This window comes from Phyllostomus discolor, chromosome 6 (assembly GCF_004126475.2).
Source record: "Phyllostomus discolor isolate MPI-MPIP mPhyDis1 chromosome 6, mPhyDis1.pri.v3, whole genome shotgun sequence".
Classification (NCBI taxonomy): Eukaryota; Metazoa; Chordata; class Mammalia; order Chiroptera; family Phyllostomidae; genus Phyllostomus; species Phyllostomus discolor.
The window spans coordinates 166,145,450-166,161,599 of NC_040908.2; the positions used below are offsets into that span (position 1 = coordinate 166,145,450).

The following is a 16,150-nucleotide window of genomic DNA, read 5'->3' on the forward strand; positions in this document are numbered from 1 at the left end:
CTGGAAGCTCGAGGGGCTTGTCAGAAGTCACCCAGTTGGTAAGGGGCAGAGCTGCCATGGCAAACCCTTCTGGCCAATTATCACGCTTTGGTCCCGGTGTGGTGTAAGGGCGAAGGTTTGAGTCGGACTGTTGGGGCTCAAACGCCAATGCCATCGTTTACTGTTCACCCTTCGGGGCCCTCGGAGATCAGTTGTCCCTGGCGGCCTGTGTCCTCTGCTGTTGAGGGGAACGTAAATTCCCTCCTCCTGCCGGCTGCGAGGGTCACACAGCGTCCAGCGAGGCACAGCCACGTCCCTGCCCACCTGCTATTGACACGGTGCCCTGCCTGCTCCGAGCACGGTGCCCGTGGGGTGCTCACAGCGCCCCATTTTACAGAGGAGCAAGCCGAGGCACTGAGGGGTCAAGTACATTCTCCGAGGTACCGTTAGTGCATTGGGCGGTAGTAAGAACTTGCTCACAGCTGCCAGTATTTCGGACTGAATGGGCCTCCTGTGAACCGTCCCGGTAGTGGCACTTTTTGCGGGTGAACGCCACTGTCCTTTCCTTCACAGGACTGGGTGTGTCCCGGAAGGCAGGGCAAGAACCGTGGCGCAGAGGTGTGCTGGGCAGGGGTCCTTGCCAGACTGGGCAGCCCAAGCGATCTGTCCTTAAGCGGGGGCGCACGGCAGCCGCGGGGCGGGGCGGGGCGGGGCCGTGTGTGGTTGGGCGGGGCCTCGGAGTCCTGAGCCCTTAAAAGCCGGTGGCGCCGGGATAGCCAGACACTGACGACTATGGCGCATCCTAACGTCCCGCGGACGCTGGGCCTGGCCCTGCTGGCGTTCTGCCTCCTGGCGCTGCCCCACGACACCGGGGCCCGGCCAGGGGAGACCTTCGTCGGAGGACGGAAGGACCTGGAGCTCAACGATCCGCAGGTGCAGAAGGCGGCGCAGGCGGCCGTGGCCAGCTACAACATGGGCAGCAACAGCCTCTACTACTTCCGAGACACGCGCATCCTCAAGGCGCAGAGCCAGGTGCGGCTGGGCCCGCGGGACAGGGGGCCGTGGGACTGAGGCGAGGGAGGCGCCAGGTTAGGGGAGAGTCACAAGAGTAATCGGGATATTCTAACACAACATTTTAAAGAAAGGTTTTATTTTTAGAGAAAGGGGAAGGGAAGGGGAGAGGGAGAGAAGCATCAGTGTACAAGAGATACATCCATTGGTTGGTACTACCCCCCCCCCCAAGCTGCAGCTACGGACTTGGCCCATAACCCAGGCTTGTGCCCTGACCAGAATCCAACCCGTGACCTTTGAGTTATTCATAGGCCAGCGCTCAATACACTGAGCCACACCAGCCAGAACAAACACATTTTTTAAAATAAAATTTTAAAAAATCAAATTCATACCAAAAATTCACAATGAACAAAATACCTACATTTCCAATAGACAGGATCCAACCCTGACCGTGCACAGCTGTTTCGCCAGCCTCACACTAGTCCCTGCCCTGCCCAGCTGGCTGGGAGGGGAGGGAGGGGAGGCCATGGGCTTCGGGACGGCGTGCGCCCTTGGGTCAGCCCCCCACCTGGCCTGGACCCTGGCCTACTTCCCAGAGACCCCGGCCGGGATGGGCCTGTCCCCCCTGCCATGTCTGAAGCCCAGGGCCAGTGTGCTGGTGTGCCCAGGGGAGGGGGAGGGGGGGTGGGAGACTGGAGAAGGGTGAGGGGTCTGGGTCAGGGTACTGTCCCAGCACGTCTGACTCGCCTCTGCCCTCCGCCCCAGCTGGTGGCTGGCGTTAAGTACTACCTGACCGTGGAGATGGGGAGCACAGCCTGCCGGAAGGGTGCGGTGACAGGAGACCACATGGACCTCACCACCTGCCCCCTGGCCGCAGGAGCGCAGGAGGAGGTAACGTCCCCGCAGCCCCAGGCCCTCGGGCTGGCCGCCCTGAACGAGTCTGGCCGGCCAGACAGAGCCTCTCCCAGCCTCGCGGATGACTCAGCCCCGGGTTGGGGCGGCCCCGCGGGGAGAGGAGACTGGGGCTTCCGCAGCGAGTGAGCGCACGGACTAGGAGGACCAGGGATCTGTCTCTCGCCCCCGGAGCCAGTGATGGCTCCTCATCGTGGGCCCGGGCTGACTGTTGGGAGGAGGCAGGCCTGGACCCAGGCTCACCCCTCCTTCTCTTCCCTTGCTCTGCCTGCAGACGCTGCGCTGCGACTTCGAGATCCTGGTGGTGCCCTGGGAGAACTCCTCCAAACTTCTAAAGCACCACTGCGTGCCCGTGTAGTCAGCCCTTCAGTCGGCCCCTGCGGCCATGGGTGTGGGAGGGAGCGGGGGCCATCGGTGGAGGGCACTTCCGGTCAGTGGGCCGCATGTTGCAATAAACTGCTAGCATTGCTCCTTGCAGTCATCTCTTTGGGGTGCTTCACTCCGCCCTCTCGCGCCCACCGCCCCCACTCCTGGCAGCTCCCCTCTGACCCCCAGCCCAGCCGAGCTGCTGCTGGCCCAGCCCAGACGGTGCTGAGGGGTACAGGGTTCAGCCCCAAATCTGGAGTCCTTCAAGCACCCCAGGATGACAGACGCAGGGGAACGATGCTCCCGATTCTCAATATTCTCAGAGTTCAGGGGTGGGAGACGAAGTCAGGAGAGGGATGGCGCCCCGTCGGAGGGGAAAGGGTAGGAGTGGGTGAGTTCTCTGGGGAGCACCTGCGCACTCCTCCCTGTCAGCCCACAGGACCACTCAGGGTGGCATGGGGGGGGGGGTCGGGAGGGGTCAGCCAGCAGGGCCCCGGGACTCTGAGCTCTCAGCCTGTGAGATTTCTCTACCCACATGTGGTCCAGAGATGGCAGAGGCCCCGCAGGCCAACGTCAGGAGGGCTGAGACAGTGACTCTCAAGGACACACCGCGGGCCACACACCAGTGCAGCTCTCCGGGGCTTTGCCCTGGGCAGGACCCCTGGAAGGGGCTGGACCGGGAGCTTCCAGGGGCCGGGGTCAGATCTGCTGCCCACAGGAGGAGTAAGGGGCAGGCACAATTGAAGGAAAACAGAGTTGCAACATTTTTTTGCACACCTGAATCTGCAGCTACAATTCGTACTGCTCCCTCCCACACACACCCAGAACTCCGTAACACACTAGACATGCACATACAGAGAAACCCAAAGCACACACTCGGGTGCTCCCAGACACCACACACACGTCCAGAAAAACACGGACACAACCTAGCAACCCAGAAGCACAGACGCACACACACGGACGCACCGCCACCCAGAAACCACCCGGGGATGCACACGCGATTCCCAAACACGACGCCAGAGACCCACACGCTCCGCCCAGGGCTGTCCGACACCCACACCTGGGACGGGGGGGCGGCAACCCGATTCCTCGGGAGCACTAGGCGTGGACACCGTCAAGCCCAGGCAGGCAGAACGCGGTGGCTGTGGAGAGCAACGCCACCCCTGCCCGCTGGCTCCTAACAGGCAAGGGCTCACACCGGGCTGCGGCTGCCGGGTCCCCTGCCCGGCGCTGGGACCTAGTGGGGAACAGTCCCAGCGCCCAGGCCCTGCCCTCTGCCTTAAAGGCCACCTGCCTTAGAGGAGGGGACCGGGAAGCGTAAAGTAGGTGTGACTTGTACGTGGAAGACTGATGAGCCGGGTTTGAGCAGAGTGAGGGCTGCAGGAGAAACTTCCGGTCCCGCTTCTGCTCCAGCCTGTCGGATGCTGCAGCTCAGACACACCAGGGGCAGGTGGCGGGGCCGCTGTTGGGGAGGGCTCCCACGTGTCACCGAGCAGGAGTTCCCAGCATGCAGCCGGCACAGGGAGGGGGCAGGAAATGCTTGTTGAATGAACATGTGAAGTAGAGGAGTGAGGCGAGTCCTGGAGACATCTGCCAGATGGCCTCTCCGCCAGGTGGCCCAAGCCCCAGATGGCATGTCCTCTGCACGGCCATCCCTGGGCCCCGGGCCAGCCAGTGCCCACGCCAGGCCAGAGGGATGGGGAGGTGCTGCTCCTGTTCCGGGGCCTGGAGCCTTCGCCACTACCTGTCCAGCGTAGAGGTGCAGGGGTGGTTGGGAAAACTGTTTGCCCCACCCTGGAGTCCCACTCCTGACACCCTCCAGCCTGTGCTGCGTGACGGCTTCACTTTGCCAGAGGTGAGGTGAGTGCTATGGATCGTGGGAGACCCTCCTGTGGACGGGAGCCCCCAGAGCCAGGGCTGGGCGCGTGCCTGACTCGGTGCTAGGTCTCCGGCGCCCAGCACAGGCCCAGGCACTTGGGGCTTTCTGGGCTCGTGACACCCCTACAGTGGACACTGCAGGTGCTGGTAGGCCTGGATTCCTGAGCGCTCAGCCCCTGTTCTGCATTCTGTGGGTTTCCTGCATCCCGAAACAGAGGGTCAGCCCTGGCTGGCGTAGCTCAGTGGATTGAGCATGGGCTGTGAACCAAAGTGTCGCAGGTTCAATTCCCAGTCAGGGCACATGCCTGGGTTGCAGGCCATAGCCCCCAGCAACCGCACATTGACGTCTCTCTCTCTCTCTCTCTCTCTCTCTCTCCCTTCCCTCTCTAAAAATGGATGAATAAAATCTTTAAAAAAAAACACACAAAAAATAGGGGGCCCATTCCAGCCGGTTGTTTCTCTCCGACTCCCGGGCCAGAGACGGCTTCCTCCCCTAAGCAGGGTGACCGCCCACTCGCCCCGTGGCGCTGAGCGGGCCTGCTTTCTGGCTCCCCCCTGTGGAGCAGCAGGCCAGGGCGCGGGGCCCTGGTGGGGCTGGGGGAGGCCACGGACAGCGCCTGTCACGTGCAACACGCGCACGCACACACGTGCACGCACACACGTGCACGCACACACGTTCCCCTGCCCGCGCCGGCCCAGCCAGTGAAGACACGGGGCCCGCTGGGCTTTCAACACTCTGTTGGGGTCCGGCCCCGCAGCCTCGACAATCGCTCCAGCGTGTCTGGGGACCTGTCCCGACCGCCCCGGTGGGCAGCGCGCCAGGGGCCCGAGGTCTGTACCCGCCGTGTCCGTCCAGGGATCACTTCCCGAAGTCCTCTTCTCCAGCCTGCGGGGCGGGGCGGGGCGGGAGGGTGGCTGAGCCGCCAGCCTCCGCCTTCTCCAGCGCCCATGGGGCTGTGGCTCAGGGCCGGCCGCTCTGGGCGTGCCCCCCGCCCCCCGCCTGGCCGTCCAGGGTCCCCTACCCCAGCCCTCCCTCCTGGCCCCGCCTGGTTCACCTCAAACGCGGTGTCCACGATCTCGTCGATGACCGACGCCTGGGAGCGGAACTTCTGCTGGTAGTGCTCCACCCCCGCGGCCAGCTGCAGGAAGTGGAACAGGAGCTCCTGCTGCCTGTGGGGAGGGGGCGAGGCGAGCCCTGGCGGCCTGCCCGGCTGGGCCCGGGGGGGGGGGGGGGGGCGCCCCAGACCCCCCCCCCCCCCCCATGGCTCTTCTCGCCTGCCTCCCCCACCCCCACCCATACGCTCACGTCGCCCTTGACCTCGGTTCCCAGGGATGACCACAATGTTTCCGAGCGTGGCCTTGCCCCTCCTAAACCACCCCCACCCCATCTGCCGGTACCACAGAGGGTATTCATGGTGCGTCCTCCCGACCCTCCGTCCCTCCACCCTTCCGCCGTCTGCCTGCCCCTCCCACAACCCCATACCTCCCCGTGCACCCGTTCACCCCCAGTTCGTCCACTCGCCCATCTGATCACCCCACCTTTTCACTCACTCGCCTGTCCCTCCATCCACCCTGCTCATCCCTGGACCCCCACCGCACCCCTTCACCACGCTGAGCGGTCAGTCATTCCCCTAAGCCCCACCTACTCCCCATTGACTGGCGCCTTTGCCGCCTGCCTGTCTCACCGACCCGTCCCTCCCATGACACCAAAACCAGCCTACACGCAAGGCGCGTAGAACCTTGAACAAGGTGAGAACATGAACATAAACGAGAGACAGCCCCTGCCCTCAAGAAGCGCAGTCTGCGGTGGAGCCAGCAGAGCAAACTGAGTGTGTTTACACTGTGACACGTGCACACACGGATCGGGAAGGGCTCCCAGAGCGAGCACCGCTTGGCTGAGTTGGAAAGATGGGAGCCTTTGCTGGGCTCACGCAGGGCCCCCGGTTCCCCGTTCCAGAACCTCGGGGCACATCCCGGGGTGGGGGGCTGGGGCAGGCCTCGGGTCGGGGGAGGCCTCAGGGGAAGGCTGGATGGAGGTGGAGACGCCCAGGCAACGTCAGAGCAAGACACCTGGACCTTATCCTCGGGGAGGCAGGGGCCCTTGTAGGGTTTCAAAATCGGGAGGAGAGAAAAGCTGAAAATGCTCTTTAACAAAGACCACTCTCTAAATAAATCGAAAGGAAAGAAAATGATTTAAACAAGCCCTGGCTGGCGTAGCTCAGTGGATTGAGCGCGGGCTGCAAACCAAAGTGTCGCAGGTTCGATTCCCAGTCAGGGTACATGCCTGGGTTGCAGGCCACAGCCCCCAGCAACTACACATTGATGTTTCTTTCTCTATCTCCCTCCCTTCCCTCTCTAAAAATAAATAAATAAAATCTTTAAAAAATGATTTAAACAAACACAACACAACACAGAGCACTCTTGGTGGAGGTGGACTAGGGGGGAAGGAGCTGGAGGCCAAGACGCCCCCTGGAAGGATGGCACAGGCACCGAGGGCCCAGCGAGGCTGAGGGCCGGAGAGCCAGGGCGTGCAGGGTGGACAGGGGTGGGGGGCCGGAAGTGGAGCGGGCAGGGTCGGAACTCAGCTCTCCCAACTCCTGGTCACTGGAGCCTGGTATCGACAAGCCGAGAACATTCCAGGGACAGAGAACAGTGTGGGCAAAGGCCCGGGGGGGAGAACTATGTGCTCTGGTGGGGACACGCTGGGTGAAGCCAGGGTGTGAGGGGGCGGCAGTGGCTGCAGTGACACGAGCAAGGTTGGCAAAGGCTCGACCATGGGGCCCCTTGGGGCTTGGGCTCCCTCTGGGGAATGAGCGCAGTGGGTGCAGGAGTCCGGCGCCCTGTCCGCTGCTTTAGGGCCAGTCTGGACGCAGTGGGGGGAGGCCCGGTGTTCAGAGGCTGGGCTCTCTGGGAGCCGGGCGGCAGGAGCCCGTGCCAAGGTGCCCCCACCGCAGTGAGCACAGCCCCGAGCCCCTAGCTGTCCTGGCCCAGCTGACCACTCAAGTCCGAGGAAATGGGCTGTGGCCCACTCGCCTCATCCCTGCACTCCGCTGGAGGCCAGCACCACCGCGAGGTGGGGCCCGCGTGGGCAGGTGCTCGTCTGCGTCCTCTGTGTGTCCCTGGGGTCCTCGCCGGGCCTGGCCCGGAGCAGGGCCCGGGGATGCTCCTTCAGTGAGAAGATGAGCAGAAGCACCGCCCTCCGGGGCCTCTCCGCAGCCTCTCCGAGGCCTCTGCCCGTGGGCCCTGGCCTCAGCGGGGCTCTCACGGCCCTTTCGGTGCAGCTGGGGGTCACACGCGGTGGCACAGGGCAACTCTTGGTGGCAGAAGCCACTCGTGTTCTGCACATCTGACCCACAGGCTCTGCATATGCCTGGGCGCTCCACCCCCTGCCACAGAGGGGGCCCGGGGGCCTTCCCCTGCCAGCCCGGCGGCCGGGCCCCAGAGCTCTCCCCTCACACCCACAGCCACCCTCCCTTCGGGTCTCCTTACTTCTCGGTCATGGTCCCAAACTTCTTCTCCAGGAGGCGCTTCTGTCTGGCGTGCTCACTCATCACCTCTTCAGGCTCTGGGTGTGGAGAAAGAGCAGGGAGGTGCAGGAGGTGCCTGGGCTGAGAGGGAGTGGAGGGAGGGAACCCCATGGGCCACGGAAACAGGGGCTCCCTATGCAAACAGGGGCTGACACGTTTTTGCCCAGGATTCCCTCAAAGAGCTCGCTTCTCCAGGGGCGGAGTGTGTGGCAGTTTTAGGTGATGAGCTCAGGCCCGGCAGGCTCGTCTGCACTGAGCGTCTGTCCCTGATGGAGAGGACGGGCAGGGGTGGGGGGAGTGGGGGAGCAGGCGACCCCAGAGGACCTTCACTCCCCCGGTGTTAATGGTCCTAAGAGTGGGAGCCTGGAGCTCAGATTCTGAAGTATTTATTTACTTTTAGAGAGAGGGGAAGGGTGGGAGAAAGAGAGGGAGAGAAACAGCAGTGTGTGAGAGGTACATCCATCAATTGCCTCTCACACACCCCCAGCTGGGGCCTGGCCCGCAACCCAGGCATGTGCCCTGGCTGGGAATCGAACCGGTGACCTTTTGGTTCACAGTCTGCCTCTCAGTGCACTGAGCCACACCAGCCAGGGCTCTGAGGATCTTTCAGCAGGAAGCAAGAGTAATGGGCTCAAAATAAATGCACACAGAAAGCCACGGGTGTGCGTATGAACAAGTACGGGAAACTTCATGTTTGTGAGCCGCTCTGGACAAGTGTGTATGTACTTGACCTCGACAAAAGCCTCAGACAGCCGAAGCCATCTCATGAAGACCACTGCTGGAAACTTATTAACAGAAACAAATGTTTGGTAAACCGTAATCTGGCTAATTAGCCATTTCGCCAACGGGTCTTTCAAGAACTGACTCTCCATGTAATTGGCTTTTGGAGGACTGCCTTAGTCTCTTTGGACCAACGTTGTAAGCTTTGAAAGCTCATGGGGGAGGCAGCCAATCAATGAGAGAGAGATGTTTCTCTCCCTCCCTTCCCCTCTCTCTCAAGAAAATAAAAAATAGAAAGAAAAAAGGAAAGAAGGAAGGAGGGAAGGAAGGAAGGAAGGAAGGGAGGGAGGAAGAAAAGGAGAAAAGGTCGTTCTCTTGAGCCTCAAGATTCTAAAACTCGGCCCTGGCCGGCATAGCTCAGTGGATTGAGTGCGGGCTGCGAACCAACGTGTTGCAGGTTCAGTTCCCAGTCAGGGCACATGCCTGGGTTGCGGGCCAGGTCCCCAGTGGGGGCCACATGAGAAGCAACCACACATTGATGTTTCTCTCTCTCTTTCTCCCTCCCTTCCCTTCTCTAAAAATAAATAAATAAAATCTTAAAAAAAAAGATTCTAAAACTCTAAGACTGAGCCTGGAACCCTGTGCCGGAGCGTGGAAGGCGGGGAGGGCCGATACCTGCATCGGCGAGCTCCGTCAGCGACTCACACAGCAGCGGCTCGTGGAACTTGGCGGCCCTCTGGGAAGAAGAGGCCTCGGTCCTGCGGGAGTCCCAGGCCTGCCCGCCCCACACCGGAAGCCGCCTGCCAGACCCCCAGCCTTGGCACCCCCTCCCGGATCTTCCCTGATTGGCCGCCCCGCCCCGCCCCGCACCTCCTGCTTCACTTTCTCCAGGCCCTTGAGCAGTGCCATCTGGAAGTTGTCCACCAGGACGGCAATCACGAGGCTGGAGGTGGGGGAACAGTGGGGTGCTCTCAAGGACGAGGCTGGAGGGGAGGCCAGCACCCTTCTCTGGGTTCATCCGGGCCTGACCAGGGTGAGAGGAATGGGAGGGGCTGCCCTGGGGTTGGGGGCGGGGGCGGAGTGGAGCTGGGGGCCAACCTTACTTGAGGAAGATGAAGTACTGGATGATGATGTAAATCATGAGGATGGGGATGATGTGCCAGGCGCCTGGGACGGGGGGGTGGGGGGGGTTGAGGCTGTGAGTCGCCCTCCCCCTCCCCCCGCCCAGCCCTCACCGCACCGCTGCCAGCAAGCATCAGAAGCCCCACTTTGGAGACGGGAGGAACCAGCCCTCAGGGTCTGCCCCCACCCCGGCCAGCCTCCTGCCCTGCACCCAGCCCGGGGCCTGCCCCACCGTGGGCCTTGCTGTCCAGGTAGATTTGGGACCAGTCGTCCAGAGTGAGCAGGGTGAAGAGGGTGAAGATGGTGGTGAGGATGTTCTGGAAACGCTTGGGGTCTGATTGGCGGAACATCGCCCGGAGCACCACGGAGAAGAGGACTGGCTGTCAGGGCCAAACCCGGCTTGCAGGGCCCCTTTCACCCTCTCCTCCTGCCCTGGCCTCTGCCCCGCCCCGGCCCCCCGCAGCGCAGGATACAGAGACAGGTAAACATGAGGACAAGGATGGCGGCGATGGACGGCAAGGACCGCACCAGGGTCCCGGTCACTTCCTGGAGGCTGGTCAGGAAGCTGTGGGCAGAGGTGGACAGGGGGGCAGTCAGTGGCCGTGGGGCTCTGTGCCCAGGAGGAGCCAGAGCTGATGCTGAGCCCAAGGGGTCCCCGACGTGCTCATGACCTGGAGGAGTCCCGGCCCCTCTCTGGAAGATGAAGAGGATGATCCGACAGGAGGCCTCTCAGAAACGGGCTGGAGTCTGCGGCCTCCCCCTCCCCCGTCCCTGCAACAGGTCCAGGCCCATGTCCCCTTTTCCTTCGGAGTCCCCCGCGCCAGGGCGGGCTGCTGTGACCCCGCTGACCTGAGCCTCCGCAGGACCCGAACGGCCCTCAGGGCCCGCAGGCTCTTGAAGACCTTGAAGATCCGGAAGACGCTTTGGTTGTAGATGGTGCGCTTGAAGGAGCGGGAGTTGAACTGCATGAGCGAGAAGTCCAGCACGGCCATGACCATGATGACGAAGTCTGAGGGCACAGGGCGCCTGAGTGCCACGCATGGTGCCCCCAACGCCCACACCCCTGCTCCCATCCCCTTTCGTCCTTAGCCTCCCTCGGGCAGTTCAGTGGCACGCTTGCGTGTGCACACACACACACTCACACACACACACACACACACACAGAAGGCCCCATCCTCACACACCTAGGTTGTTCCAGACGTCATAAAAATAGTTGAGGCCCAGAGCAATGATCTTGAGCACAGCTTCCACCACGTAGATGGAGAGGAAGATGGAGTCAAAGGCCATGAAGCACCACTCTGCAGGGACAGCAGGGGCTTGCTCAGGGCCATCCCCGGCAGCTCTGGCCCCTTTCCCCTCCTCCCCAGGGGAACCGCACATGCAGCCATTTGGGGAGAGCCTCCCTCTGCTCAAATAGCTGTGTGTCTTAACTGCTCTGTGCCTCAGTTTTCTCGCCTGTAAACGGTGACACTAGCGGCCAGCCTGATAGGGTTTTCGTGAGCGCGAAAGGCATTTAACACAGTAAAACGCTTATAACGGAGCCTGCACCAGGGAGCATGCAAGAAATGTCAGCCATTCGTCGTCTTCTCCTTCTCTCCTTAGGTATGTCCTGTACTTCACCCTGCTGCCAGGGTTTGAGGGGCCACCTTCTCCGGTTTTCCACTCTCACCCCTCCAGGGTCTACTCAGAATCTCCTGGCCCCTGGGGCCCGCCTGGGCTCCCGGCACCTTTCCGCGCGATGCCGCATCCTGAGGGCGGGCGCGCCACCTCGTGGCCGCGGCCGCAAACAGCACACCCTGCAGCTCAACAGGCCTTTCTGACTCCGGCTGCCCCGCGGACCTCGGCTCGCTCTCCGCGCCCGTCTCATCTCTAACGCTGAGAATGTGTCCGCTTCCCAGGGGTGAGATTCAGGTAAGGTCAGTGATCCGAATCCCTCGGCACTGAGTCAGGCCGACGGGAGGCCTGAAGCAACATCAATAGCCTCCTCCTCCTCCACGTGAACGCCCCCCCCCACCCTGCTCTTACCACCCCGGATCTCGACTTCAGCGAAGGTCTGGGCCACCAGCATGATGGTGTTGAGGCAGACGACGAGGAAGATGAAGGCGTCGAAGACCAGGGAGTCAGTCAGGGTCCTGAGCATTTTCCGCAGGCCTTGAAAGAGGTTGTTGAATTTTTCCCACAACCAAGTGTGCAGCTTCTTGTGAGCCCGCTGGACCCTGGTGGCTGTAAGGGAGGCAGAAGGTCAAGTCAGTGTGGCAGCAGGGCCTGGGGCCCCCCCAGTCTCCTCTCAGGCTGGGCTGCCATTCATCTTCACGCCTGCCTGCTTGCTTGCCGTTCGCTCACTGAGGTGCCTGGGTTGGCCCTGTACTGGTACAGGGCCACAAGCCCGACCCCTTCCCTGGGAGATGCCGGCCTGTTTGGGGTTCGGGGTCTGCTTGAGCACGTCTTGAGGGCGCATGCTCCTCCATTTCCACACCTCTCTTTACTCACACGGCAACTTCTGCGTGGAAATCCAGTCCTCCACACCGCCCCATCCTCTGGGTAAACTCTCCCTTTCCCTTTAAGATTCTCCTGAAATATCTTCCTTTGGCCGCTTTCCCTACCTGCCCCCCCCCAACTCCCACCCCGGTCTGTTAGACATCCACCCACCTCTGCTGGTCTGTGTGGCCGTTGCCATGTGTACTGAACTACTAGAGGCCAAGGTTGGGGGTTGTGTGTTAACAGCCAAGGTAGGTCCCTCCCTGCCCTCAAACAAGGCCCTCATTCAGGTACTGCTCCCCGGTGCCTGTCCTTAGGAAGCTCACAGTTTGGGGTGGGAAATATGAGAAAATGGAATCCACAAATGTTCTGCCATGGAGGACAGGTCTCCATCACTGGGTGGTCTGGGATTAGTTGGTTAAGTGACCACCTTTGGCCTTGAAGCCCCTTGGGGGCTGGTCTTCCCTGTGCTGCCAAGGTCCAGGTAGGCCAGGTACTCATATTAGGTAAGAGGGAATGTTTGAGAAGTGAACGTGTGAATGAATGAAGCAGTGACTGAATGAATGAACAGCCGATGGCCCGAAGAGGTGCCTGGTCCTAGGAATGAATGAACGCCTGCATGATGAAGGCAGGTGAGTGGACGGCTGATCAGACACACCTGCAGGGAGTCAGGCCTCAGTCTGTGCACAGTTCGGTGCAGGGGCCTCAGCGAGGTCTGGAGTCTGGGCGGGGCAGTGGGAGTTGGAGGGGAGGACGAAGACTCACTTTTGCGCTTCTGCAGTTGCTCATCTTCAGCCCAGCTTCCTGAGGTTTTAGAGAAGGAATCCTGAGGATGGACTTTGCCGAAGCCCTTGGCGGCATGCGGGTGCACTGCACCCTGGGGTGGAGTCAAGCTCTGTGGGCTCGCCACGCCGCCGAGTGGGAGGGCTGCGGAGGAAGACCGGGCGGGGCCGATCCGGATCGCGCTGCGGGACCTGTGCGAGCCAAAGCCCGGGGCTCCGGCCTGGCGGTACGCCTCGTAGTGCTTGCTGGGGATGCCGTGGGGGAGCAGTTCGCCCTGCTGCTGCTCTCTGTGGCGGTGCTCGCCGTGGTGGCCGCGGTGGCCGCGGCGGTGCTCGCTGGAGTAGCGAGGTATGGCTTGCTGGGAGGATGCCCCGTAGGCAGGGTGGGGATGGGTCTCTCCAGGATGAAGAGGCCTTCTGTGGTGGTGGGCTTGATGATGGCGGCGCCTGCCCTGGTCGGAAGCGTCGTGGTTCTGGGGCCCCCCGTGGTCGGAGGCCTCGCTGTCATGGTAGACCTCTTTATGGGAGTTAGGCTCGCCTTCCGGAGGGAGCCCACTGTGGCGGCGGGGCCCCCTGGCGGGGTCGTTGGGTATACTGTTGAGCCTCCCGCGGCTCTGCTGACGCTCGTCATCCAAGAAGTCCTCCGCGGGGGAGTGCTGGGAGAGGACAGTGTCGCGGGAAGCAGCCGTGGCAGGGGGTGTGGAGCCCTGGGCTCCGCCGCGACGCAGGGAGTGGCGGTGGCTGCGGCGGCGTTGCGAATGGCGGGAGACGGTGCGCTCAGGGGAGTCTTGGAGTTCGCTGCCGAGGTGAGATTCACCACGGCGATGGGGCGCCTCGGTGTGATAGGACACGCCGTGGTGACGGGACCGGTGGTGGCGGCGGGCTCCCCCGCCACCCGGCCGGTGGAGCGGGGTTGGGGCGCCGGGGTCAGAGGTCACATCCGTGTAACTGGCGTCTGCCTCCTGTGGAGCCTTTTCGGCCGCTGAAGGTTGATCCATGACGACGATGGGAACCCCGAACAAGAAGAGGTCAAGACCAAAGCCCAGCAGGCCCCTGGCCGTTCGGTGCTGCTTTTCACCGAAGCCGGGGCAGCGGGGCTTCTGGGAAGGCCCGGCTCTTCCCGCGGAACCCTCCCCTCTGTGACGTCACCGGCAGACGCCCCCCCCGCCGCCCCGTTCACAAATGCCTCCCGCGGGGCTGCAGCTCAGAATCAAAGATCATTGAGACTAACTCCTTCCCTGTAGACCTGGGGAACTGAGGTCAAGGAAAGGGAAGGGAATGGTCCAAAGTGACCCCTCAGGTCAATGGCAAAGCTGGACAAAGAGCACAGCAATCTTCTGTCACACGCCGAGGGCCAGTGGCTTTGCCCTTCCCGTGGGTCCGTTGAGAAGCACCACTTTGCCTGGGAAAGAGGCGGGCTGAGTCAATGGCACGGGCCCTCTCACGTGGCGAGGACACGCCGCTGCCGCCGCCTCTGCCGCCGCGGCCAATCGCCTCCCCGTGGGAGTTCGCACGGGACACGAGTGCGCCCCCACTCTGCGAGCATTTTCGGAAGCCTGCCGCAGACCTCTGTCGTGGGCCAACAAACACATCATCGAGTTCCCGGTCGTGTTCTTCCCGAGTCTCTGCGAGTGGCCAGCCCCTCAGACGCTGCTCGTGAGCTCATGGCGGTCTGCACCGCAGGCCTTCTCTCCTTCCGCACCCAGGGGACCGCCCCACGCTCCTCCCACTGGGGGGATTTCCCCTCCCTTCACCGCCCACTTCCAGGGCGCCCTGCAGCGGGCCGGCCCCAGCTTACTGTGCGGGGCCTTCCGTAAGTCACGTTCCCTGTTCCCCTTGAAGCTATGGAGTATGAACCACAGGGGGGTGGTGGCTGTGTGAACAAGCACCATGGGACTCCAAGGCACCCGCCTGGCCCGTTCGTTTGTGCAGTTCTGGATCCGCCTGGCCCCGGTATCGTCTACCCCGCTCCAGCTCCCAGTGGGATGCTGCTGTGCGAGTCCACTGTCACGATTCTGGGGCTCAGAGAACACTCGGTTTATGGAGAACGTTCGGTTCCTGTAATCACTTGGCGTCCCATAAACCGGGCGGTCAGCCTTTCCCAAGGTCCAGCGACAAGCCAGAAACTGCTTTTCAGAGTGTCGAATTGTTGGCAGAGGCCAGCGCGGCTAAAACTCCAGGAGTCGTAACTCTGATACCCCTACTGGGACTTGCCAGGGGTACCACATGGCATCTTTGGCCGACACCTAAGTCAGGCACGTGGACATACCAGGCACGATGCCCAAGCGCTAGGGCCGCTCGTATCACAGCCTCTCGAAGAGCCTGTTTCAGATCCAGACCTGACACTGTGGTATTTATAGTTTGCCCCGTACGTGAGTCAAAGCACCTTGTCCACGAGTGATACGTGCTGGCTCCAAACTCCAAACGACACGCCGTGTATCACTCCTCTTTCTGCTGTGTCTGGTGTGGGGCACAGCGACGTGTCTCTCACATTAGAGGATATCTGACATTCCCCAGACCTCTGCTGCACCAGGAGCTTTCCTGCTGTGGCAGGCCCTTGAACTTCCACAGGGCTCATCTCCAGCTCTCCGGCGCACCCCCGTCTGCGGCACCGGAGGTGCTTGATGTTTCCTGCTCAGAGTCCGGTTGGCACAATGGCATCCGTTGAATGTATCGGCGCGGTGTTCTCTGTGCTGTCAAAACTCTCGTGGTCCCCCTGGACCCTGCCGTTTGCAGGGCATGGAAAAACCTGTTCTGTGTAAGTGCAAACTGAGTGCAGTTTGCCACACTCGGGGGAATGGAGGAGAAAGCACTTGCTGGCTCAATAGCCACACACCGGTTGCTGGGGCCGGCATTGATTTTCTCCCATGAAGATATCACATCTAGACTCGCAGCTGTGATTGGCGTCGCCGCATCATTGAGTTCCCTTTATTGCCTGTAAAAAAAAAATGAGTTATAAGGAGATATGTTTAGAATCACTACTGTTGCATCTCTCACATCCTTGGTGGTGGCAGTAACCTCGGCTATTTCCCCAGGGCCGTGCCATCACTTTGGGTTTATAACTTGGCAGGGGCAGAAGGAACATTCCAGGGGTTTCCGCTTGGCCCCCTTTTTTGCAGTGTCAGGGAACGGGTGGGGGATTCTGCCAGCTGCTGAGGACTGATCTCGCGGTACATTCCGGGAGGGGAATAACCACAGCACACACCCGAGGGCCTCAGGACTGTGGCCTTGGGTCTCTAAAGGCCTCTGGTGCTAACTGGTCTCCATGGGTGTGATATTCAGATGAACATCTGTAGCTGCAGCGAATTTGTCATCTTAGCAGAGCTGTAACTACGTTCCCCAGAATTCTTTCCCCTGCGGTCCTGTCTTAGCGGG

At 61.7% G+C, this 16,150-nt stretch overlaps 2 protein-coding genes across 2 annotated transcripts; one reads left to right on the plus strand and one right to left on the minus strand.

The window, feature by feature from the left end:
* The first annotated feature begins 714 nt into the window (after positions 1-714).
* On the plus strand, positions 715-2,389 carry CST6 (cystatin E/M). Its single transcript, XM_028516954.2, has 3 exons — positions 715-1,011; positions 1,756-1,881; positions 2,177-2,389. The coding sequence occupies exons 1-3, from the start codon at positions 772-774 to the stop codon at positions 2,258-2,260; spliced, it is 450 nt and encodes a 149-aa protein (XP_028372755.1). The 5' UTR covers positions 715-771; the 3' UTR covers positions 2,261-2,389.
* Positions 2,390-4,816: 2,427 nt separating this feature from the next.
* Positions 4,817-13,773, minus strand: CATSPER1 (cation channel sperm associated 1). Its single transcript, XM_036030024.1, has 12 exons — positions 12,759-13,773; positions 11,541-11,744; positions 10,700-10,813; positions 10,365-10,524; positions 9,989-10,080; positions 9,748-9,891; positions 9,497-9,560; positions 9,264-9,336; positions 9,069-9,129; positions 7,636-7,711; positions 5,202-5,316; positions 4,817-5,032 (listed from the first exon to the last, which is right to left on the minus strand). The coding sequence occupies exons 1-12, from the start codon at positions 13,771-13,773 to the stop codon at positions 5,006-5,008; spliced, it is 2,145 nt and encodes a 714-aa protein (XP_035885917.1). The 3' UTR covers positions 4,817-5,005.
* Between the last annotated feature and the right edge of the window lie 2,377 nt (positions 13,774-16,150).

Excerpts from the sequence above, each read along its gene's own strand:
- CST6 (XM_028516954.2), top strand. The coding sequence starts at position 772 with ATGGCGCATCCTAACGTCCCGCGGACGCTGGGCCTGGCCCTGCTGGCG. Across the intron at positions 1,012-1,755 it reads TCCTCAAGGCGCAGAGCCAG|CTGGTGGCTGGCGTTAAGTA; the intron begins GTGCGGCTGGGC and ends CCTCCGCCCCAG. Across the intron at positions 1,882-2,176 it reads CCGCAGGAGCGCAGGAGGAG|ACGCTGCGCTGCGACTTCGA; the intron begins GTAACGTCCCCG and ends CTCTGCCTGCAG.
- CATSPER1 (XM_036030024.1), bottom strand. The coding sequence starts at position 13,773 with ATGGATCAACCTTCAGCGGCCGAAAAGGCTCCACAGGAGGCAGACGCC. Across the intron at positions 9,337-9,496 it reads CAGTACTTCATCTTCCTCAA|CCTCGTGATTGCCGTCCTGG; the intron begins GTAAGGTTGGCC and ends CCCCACCTCCAG. Across the intron at positions 5,033-5,201 it reads TCGTGGACACCGCGTTTGAG|GCTGGAGAAGAGGACTTCGG; the intron begins GTGAACCAGGCG and ends CCCGCCCCGCAG.